Source organism: Labrus bergylta, chromosome 5 (genome assembly GCF_963930695.1).
Source record: "Labrus bergylta chromosome 5, fLabBer1.1, whole genome shotgun sequence".
Taxonomy (NCBI): Eukaryota; Metazoa; Chordata; class Actinopteri; order Labriformes; family Labridae; genus Labrus; species Labrus bergylta.
The window spans coordinates 33,150,450-33,158,818 of NC_089199.1; the positions used below are offsets into that span (position 1 = coordinate 33,150,450).

An 8,369-nucleotide genomic window follows, 5' to 3' on the forward strand; every position below is an offset into this window, starting at 1 on the left:
TCAATCAATTTTTATTTGTATAGCGTCAACTCATAAGTGTTATCTCAAGACACTTTACAAAAAGCAGGTAAAATACCTTACTCTTTGTCTGTTAACATTACAAAAGAGCAGGTACCTTACTTATTGCTATATTACAAAGTTTATAGCTATATCCATCATGAGCACTTTAGCAAAGCAGCAAAAGTTACAGTGGTAAGAAAAAACTGCCTTATTAAAAGGCAGAAATCTTAGGCTGGATCCCCGGCTCATGATGAAACAGCCTTCACAGGTCTAGACTGCACCGGGCTTGGAAAGGTGATGGGGAGAGATGGGATAAAAATGAGATGGGAGATGTTTGATGTAAAGCACTTTGGGATACATTTGTTGTATGAAAAGTGCTATACAAATAAAGTTTGATTGATTGATTGATGCTGGTGCAGGGTCTAGCCCTGAGGAGGTTCCTGGTTCAATCCCAGGGAGTGGAGTCTGCATGTTCTCCCCGTTCTCTCCGGGTACTCCGGCTTCCTCCCACAGTCCAAAGACATGCTCGTTAGGTTAACTGCTGACTCTAAATTGTCCGTAGGTGTGAATGAGTGTGGCTGGTTGTCTGTCTCTTTATGTCAGCCCTGTGATTGGCTGGTGAACAGTCCACGGTGTAACCCCGCCTCTCGTCCAGTGACCGCTGGGATCGACTCCTGACCCCCGCGACCCTGTACTGGTAAATGTGGTTTTGTTGATGGATGGATGGGAGAGTATCAGCTTTTACACAACATCAGATTTTCACGAGAGAGAGCACAAATTGAAGAAACAAGAAATTACAGAATATCAGCTGTCTTTTTGTTGCCATGGCATCCAAACAGGTATGGTAGTTTTGTAGTAAAGTTAAAGATTCTGGTGTCAGACATGTTTCATTTGAGGACTCCACGTGTTGGAGAACGAGACGTCATAAACGTGACTGGATACTTCATCATCAAGGTTAACTCTGATGTGTCCTGTTTTATCAGACCTGAGAGATGAACGTGTCGTCTGTGACTAATGTGACCGTGGTTATCGAGTACCGAGACTCCCTCACCAAAGCCGTGGCCAAGAATGTGATCGTGGTCGTCCTCAGCATCTCGCTCAACTACATCCATGTAGGACTCATACACACCTTCCGCAAACACCAGGTACGACGTTCTTCACATTGTACTATAACACGATTAACACTTTAACCAAAGAAATCATTCTGTCGTAGTGGGCGATGGTGGTGTTCAAGGTTCAAGGTATCTTTATTATCCCCGAGGGGCAATTTGATGTCCAATTTGGTGTTGGACTGGAGAGCTTTAAACTGGAAGTTGTCCCGAATGTTTTGTCCCCTCAATTAACATTCACAAGGGGAGCAAAGTATTAGGAAGTAGGAACACCGCCAATATTTACAACAGAAGGAACAAAGGCGGTTTTACAAAGAGGCAAAGGTTGGAAAATTCCTGGCTGGGGCCTCGTGCCCAAAATAGCCTCAGGTCATTGGTCATGAACGATCGCCCGGGACACCGACCTCTGTTGGCGAGAGCCACAAACATTTAGATTTAGAATATGATTGTGAATCTACTGCCAGATTGTCGACTTCCCCTGAGATATTGAGTACTGCTGGCTGTGATTATTTAGGCCCCGTGACCACCTGGTATTTTTTTTCTTTGCATCAGAGTCTATAATCAAATTGTTCCCAATAGAGAACAAACCATATGACGTATTTTTGTAGGCCAACCCTGAAGTAGCATCACCATGGGGTCTAACGAAAATTCTCCTATGGGATTTTTTCATCAGATTTTGGATCATTACAGAAAATAATCTCTGTGGTAAACACACGTTTCTGAAGCGTAGGCGTTTTGTTCAGCAGGATAATCTTCACAGATGAACGCCATTTTTATGATGTTTGAAGCGTTAATGCGGCCGACAGAAGTAAAAAGCTAACGTTATGCTAAAGCTAACTACACCACGGTCGGATGATTGTGACGTCACTACCGTTATGCTTCAGACGATCTCTGATAAACTAATCCACATAGCTTAATAAATTGTTTACTAACATAATATTTACCGTAACCAAAAGATTAAAACTCGGTTGTGTTCTTTGGATTTGTTTACTGAAAATGGGGAACAAAAACACTGACACAGAACTTCATTTACATTCTGATCAACTTAAAAAGATACAAAATATCATCAACTCGATAGTTACAGGAGGAGGAGGAGGAAGTCTCATAGTAGTCCTTATCTGGGGGCCTCCAAATCATTAAATCCACCACTGAGATGTTTAAACATTGAGATTAAAATCAACAAACTCAGTTTATAACACCTGTTGGTCCAATAAATGACTGTTGGAGTTTTCTTTAAACTCTGACATCATCCCCCTCCATGTTTCCCCTCCGTGTGTTCCTCTTTAGATTTTCTACATGAATCCTCGGTACATCCTGTTCTTTCACCTGGTGGTCAACGACATGATCCAGATGACATTGACCGTCCTCCTGTTCATCATCAGCTACACCCTCTACAAGATAAATGTCTCCGTGTGTAGCGTCTTGATCCTGCTGGCTCTCTTTGCCACCGAGAACACGCCTCTCAACCTGGCCTGCATGGCGGTGGAGTGCTACATCGCCATTTGCATGCCGCTTCGCCACGTGCAGATCTGCACCGTCAGGAGAACGTTGGTGCTGATCGGTTTGATCTGGATTACGAGCATGTTGTCGGTCCTTCCTGATCTCTTCATCACGTTGGCCACCGAGCCGCTGGACTTCTTCAGCTCCCGGGTGTTCTGCCTCAGAGAAACAGCCTTTCCAAATCCGCACATCATCAAGAAGAGAGACGTCACTTATGTCATGTATCTGGTCATCGTTTGGCTCGTCATTTTCTACACGTACTTCAGAATCCTGTTTACGGCTAAAGCGGCGAGCAAAGACGCCAAGAAGGCCAGAAACACCATTGTCCTCCACGGCTTCCAGCTGCTGCTGTGTATGGCCACGTATGCAGAGCCTCTGTTAATGACCGCTCTGTTGCAATGGTTCCCCAAGACCTTTTTAGACTCCCTGTTCGCTTGTTACATCATCATACACATCCTTCCACGCGCCATTAGTCCCATAATTTATGGCGTACGAGACAAGGCCTTCAGAAAGTATCTGAAGACGTATCTGTTGTGTAAAGTGAGCACACAGTAAGCGTTGGGGCAAATGATCATAAAACCTAAAAAAAGAATCACAAAGTGTTCTTGACTTCTTCTTCATGTTCTTGTTTTTATATTCTCTTCACTCAATAAAAACACTCCTGCTCTGTTTTTTAGATCAGTCAGAACTTCACTCCCGCAGAGCGCTTAGTCGTGTATTTTCTGGAGGTGGACCGATGAGTTCCACCAAACAAAGATGGCCGGCAGACTCAATGAAGCGGTTCACACATTTATCACTGATATCTGATGGTCACTCTGTGATGTTACCCAAACCGGAAACCAAGGTGTCCGATTAGTATCAGAACTTAAAGGGATACTTCACCCGTTGAAACATGAATCTGTATTGACATTGGGTCATATATGTAGTAGAAATAAATCTTGAAGTTGGTGCCTTCTTGGCCGAGGAAAGGCAGAAAGTGTCTTTTGGCCGCCCCAGCTAGAGCCGGCCCGGGCTCCTCGTCTGCAATATAGCCCAGAGACGGTTGCTGCCGACAGGCCGTTCTTCTGTCGCAACAGCCCTGGTGGCCAGCGGCGACCAGAGGACGCAGCAGCCGAAACACAAGTCGGCAGCAACCGTCTCGCCCATCTCAGGGGAAAATGAGGGCAGGATGCACGAACATTCAAAAATACTACCAGGTTTCTAATGATACAAAGCTTAATGCAAATGGGTGAAGTATCCCTTTAAAAAGATGGATCGCTGCATCGGGGTCGAACACTAGCACCCGCCACTCGCCTGACGCTTGTCAAACTATCGTTTTGCGAGTAAAGGCAGGGTGGCTCTGGCGGTTGGCCTGATCAGTAATAAACATATTGTGATGACCATGTTATGTTTAGACTGCACGTTGCTGCGTGCGACTGTCAATCATTGTTTAATGCTACTTCGATTGACCCTTGCTGTCTACCGTTGGCTCGGCCCTGCCTTCTTTATTCAGCAAGTCACGTTCATCACACGAGTCTGCGGTGGGCCTTGTTACAGGTTACAAACAGGTTACAAACAGAGCAAGTGTTAGAAAATGAACTCCAAGTAGAGCTCAATATTGTGGATCCGGAAGTAAAAATCCCGTTGACTTTCTCCATAGCGGTAGCGTTCGAGCGAGGGGTCATTTTGTTTGTTTTGGCGGAAAAACTCAACCAGCAGTGATCTGGAGTGATAACGGAGTTTGCGATGACGGAAAGGTGTTTTGCCTGTTTTGTGGAACTCATTTGAGCCAGATTAGTCAGTTTTGCTTTTCATTTGGACAGTCTCTCGAACTTTTGAAGGACACCTATGAGACGGAAGGACGAGATATGCACTTCTGGCATTTGGTACATTCCCTTTCCGTCAAGATTTTGTCATTTGTAAATTTGTTTGGGGACAAGTAAAAGTGTAAATTTGTCTCACATATTGTAAAAGTGTTTCACATCTTGTAAATTTTTTTGTCCTCTGTAAAACTGTTTTGATTTTGTAATTTTGTTTTATAAAATGTCAATTTGTCTCAAACTTTGTTTAAGTGTTTTACACTTTGTAATTTTGTTTTGCACTTCCCAGCCAATGTAGTTTTGATTAAACGAATGATGTGTGTTATCCATAGTTAGGTGTGTAGCTAACCTGATTGACAGGTGGGCGCGGTGTAACAGTGGTCGTTGGGTTGACTGAAAGTTAGACTGAGACAGCATTTCCAACATGGAGGCCGCCATCAATGGGACTCCAGCGCCCGCTGCAGGAACAGACGGGTGACCTCACTCAGGCTTCATCCAGTAATATTCACAGTGGATGGTAAGACACCATATATAAAGTCAGACACTTACTGAAGCCATACTCTTGACGTACTCGTCTTATTGTATGAACTAGGTAAGAACCAACTTCTCTTCTCTGCTCTCATGTTGTTCATCTTTCAAACTTCTCATAGTCTGACTTAAACATTTTGCAGATTTTTCATGAATCTTCTTTCTGTCAAATGTGATTCATATTTTATCTAAACAGTTTGTCCAATTGCTCCAACATCCTTCTCTTCAAACTGAAGAATTGGTTTAAACGAACGTGTTTGCTGTTGATGAAAGACTTTAACAACTTGATTGTCTGACTGAGTGATTTACATTTTTCTGTCACCTTTTTTTTTAATCAATGATTCCCGATGCGTTGGTATCTCTTCTTGTAGCTACATGTATGATCTGTGTGTCTTTATTACAGCTCGATGCTCTGAGGCGAGTTTCTCTTTGCAGAATGAATCTGTATAAACTTCATCTCACCATCAGGTTGTGATTGACAGCTGGCCTGAGGAGGGGAAATGTGCACTGATGTTTTTTCTTTCAATAGCAGATTCTGAGCTTTATTCAAAGATTTTGATGCTACCATGTAGAAAAAGGTCATTTTATATGCATGAGTAGACCTTGCTGTCTGATATGAAATAGTAAACCAGCCTTCATGAGAACATTGAGCTGCTGTATGTAAACATTCACACATTATATTTGTTGAGTCAGGCTTTAAGCTCTTTACATTCAGCACAGGTTGTTCACCAGTATGTTTAACAAACACCATCAAGATAAAACCTCACATTTAAGTCCTGCTAACATGTTTCATAGAGGCACGTGGACCTCTTTACTGTCATGAAACACGGACGTGCACACTTCTCTGTTGATGTTTTTTTGATGTTAATAAGACGAGGACTAAGTGAAGAGGGGATTGTGTCCTCGTTCACACGTCTGCTTGTGACAGAAATAAAGACCTGCTCGTAGGTTTCTCTGAGTGGAGGACATCTTCTCTGAGATGTTCTGTTAGAAAACCAAACATCTGGTGAATGTCCATTACTCAGAGTTCTTTATGTTGAAATGAAAATAGTAGGTTTGTTATTTGTAGATTACTATACTTTTAGATAATAGTTAAGTTCTGTTGTTATAGTTCTGGTATTCTGAAAGTTTTCAATGTTTCCTTAAAAGCACATTTCCTGAAATAGGTGCTGTTAAATTGTCCTATTATTAACATTTAAGGTCCAATCAGTAAGATGTGTAGAGAGTGAAATGATAAAGTGAGCTTACTATATGATCAGACATTAAGGAAACATGCTATGTTGAAGTGCTGACTTCTCTGACAACAATGCAGCAGCCAGTATGTCCTCCTTCTAACTTTAGATTCTGCTCCTGAATGCTCTGGATTTGTTTGGACCAGAGAAGATAGGTGGTTTTAAGGCACCCCCTCGGTTTGTCAGATATGAGAGCAGTTATCAGGTCAACAGGTGTTGCAGTGATGGAAGCGGTCAAGAGAAGTGGTTCAGATAGAAGTGATTGTACCCGACCTAAAAAGCCTCTGCATGTTTCTAATAAGCTCCACGAGCAGAAACGTGCTCAAACTAGGATCAATATTGGAGATGCTTTTGAAAAATGGAGAGAGGTTAGAACACAGAAAGGTTTACAGACCCATGCAGAGCTGGATAAACACTGAAGCTTCAGTGTCCACTTTGTCCATTTTAAACACTACGTGTCAGAGTTATAGCTCCTTTAACTTGTTTTCCTTTAGATCAGATTATTTACTGTATTCTGTTATCATTTTGATGACAAATATCATTTAACTAATATGATGCTTTCTCCTTTGTAGAAATTACTTTTTCATATTAGAGATGAACAGCTTAGTGGCCAACACAACCGTGGTCGTTTGGTATCAAGACTCCCTCTCTACAGCTGTGACCAAGAATGTGATCGTCGTGTGTCTCGGGATCTCCATCAACTACATCAATGCCTGCCTCTTCCACACCTTCAGCAAACACCAGGTCTCCATGACAGTCTGTTGACAACGGCCGCTGTATGGCCGACACTGCTTCGTTACTTTTTACTTCATGCTTTTTTATTTTAAATTGTTTATTTCCCGATCAGACACATTTGGAACAGAGCACCGGTGATGTCAACGCTGTCTTTCTGAAAAGTTTAAAGATTTTCAACTATAGCCTTTGGAGCAGCCGTACAGAAACTCCTGTCGGCCATCTGCTGCTCTGAACACTCTCTACTCATTGAAAAAAATTGAACAAAGACGCTGGTGCTCTGGACAAAAACGCTAGGTGGTACAGCTGTTTCTTTTATAACTGTTCTATAACTCATGTTTAGTTATTCAAAGCTAAATCCAAAAGGTAACTGGACCTGGTTGAATCTTGAACCAAGTCTCTCAACCAGGTCCTGTTGCCTTTTGGATGTAACTATGATCTACCATGAAGACTGAAAACCTTCACAGATGTGTTTTGCTTCCCTCCCTCAGATCTTCTACAGAAACTCTCGGTACATCCTCTTCATTCACCTGGTGGTCAACGACATGATCCAGGTGACGCTGACTATAACCCTGTTCATCATCAGCTACACCATCCACAGTGTGCATGTCCCCGTCTGTTGGGTCATAATCCTGCTGGCTCTCTTTGCCACCGAGAACACGCCTCTCAACCTGGCCTGCATGGCGGTGGAGTGCTACATCGCCATCTGCATGCCGCTGCGCCACGTGCAGATCTGCACCGTCAGGAGAACGTTGGTGCTGATCGGTTTGATCTGGTTTACAAGCGTGTTGTCCGTACTTCCTGATCTCTTCATCACATTGGCCACCGAGCCGCTGGACTTCTTCGGCTCCCAGGTGTTCTGCCTCAGAGAAACAGCCTTTCCAAATCCGCTCATAATCAAGAAGAGAGACGTCATCCATTCAGTGCTTCTCGTTACAGTTTGGATCACTATCTTCTTCACTTACTTTAAGATCCTGTTCACGGCTAAAGCAGCGAGCAAAGGTGCTAACAAGGCCAGAAATACCATCCTGCTGCACGGGTTCCAGCTGCTGCTGGGAATGGCAAAATACATCGGCCCTCCATTATTATCTTTTCTAGGCAAAAGGTTTCCTCGGAATTATACAGACAGTCTCTTTGCTTGTTATATTATTGTACAAATCCTGCCCAGGTCCATTAGTCCGATTATTTACGGCATACGAGACAACACCTTCAGGAGGTACCTGAAAAGGTATCTGTTTTGTAAAGTCACCATCCAGTAACCATTCAGAACCTACATCAACAAAAAGAAGGTATGTCCCAAAAATAAAGTAAAGCTTAAGCTTAGCAAAACTCCTGGCTCTCACTCCATCTCTTCAATTATTCAAAGTCCTCCAAGTAACACGCATGAGGTTTAAAACAAAAGTTTGCCCTGTGGAACCCCAAACTGATATCTAGAAACTTCATGTGAACAGTTTTAAAAGTACGTAGAC

At 42.9% G+C, this 8,369-nt stretch overlaps 2 protein-coding genes across 2 annotated transcripts; both read left to right on the plus strand.

Annotated features, from left to right (window-relative positions):
* The first annotated feature begins 992 nt into the window (after positions 1-992).
* Positions 993-3,164, plus strand: LOC136179289 (odorant receptor 131-2-like). Its single transcript, XM_065955383.1, has 2 exons — positions 993-1,145; positions 2,397-3,164. The coding sequence occupies exons 1-2, from the start codon at positions 993-995 to the stop codon at positions 3,162-3,164; spliced, it is 921 nt and encodes a 306-aa protein (XP_065811455.1).
* Positions 3,165-6,762: 3,598 nt separating this feature from the next.
* On the plus strand, positions 6,763-8,159 carry LOC136179290 (odorant receptor 131-2-like). Its single transcript, XM_065955384.1, has 2 exons — positions 6,763-6,912; positions 7,392-8,159. Exons 1-2 carry the CDS (start codon positions 6,763-6,765, stop codon positions 8,157-8,159), a joined length of 918 nt encoding a protein of 305 aa, XP_065811456.1.
* Positions 8,160-8,369: the final 210 nt, after the last annotated feature.

Excerpts from the sequence above, each read along its gene's own strand:
- LOC136179289 (XM_065955383.1), top strand. The coding sequence starts at position 993 with ATGAACGTGTCGTCTGTGACTAATGTGACCGTGGTTATCGAGTACCGA. Across the intron at positions 1,146-2,396 it reads ACACCTTCCGCAAACACCAG|ATTTTCTACATGAATCCTCG; the intron begins GTACGACGTTCT and ends GTTCCTCTTTAG.
- LOC136179290 (XM_065955384.1), top strand. The coding sequence starts at position 6,763 with ATGAACAGCTTAGTGGCCAACACAACCGTGGTCGTTTGGTATCAAGAC. Across the intron at positions 6,913-7,391 it reads ACACCTTCAGCAAACACCAG|ATCTTCTACAGAAACTCTCG; the intron begins GTCTCCATGACA and ends TCCCTCCCTCAG.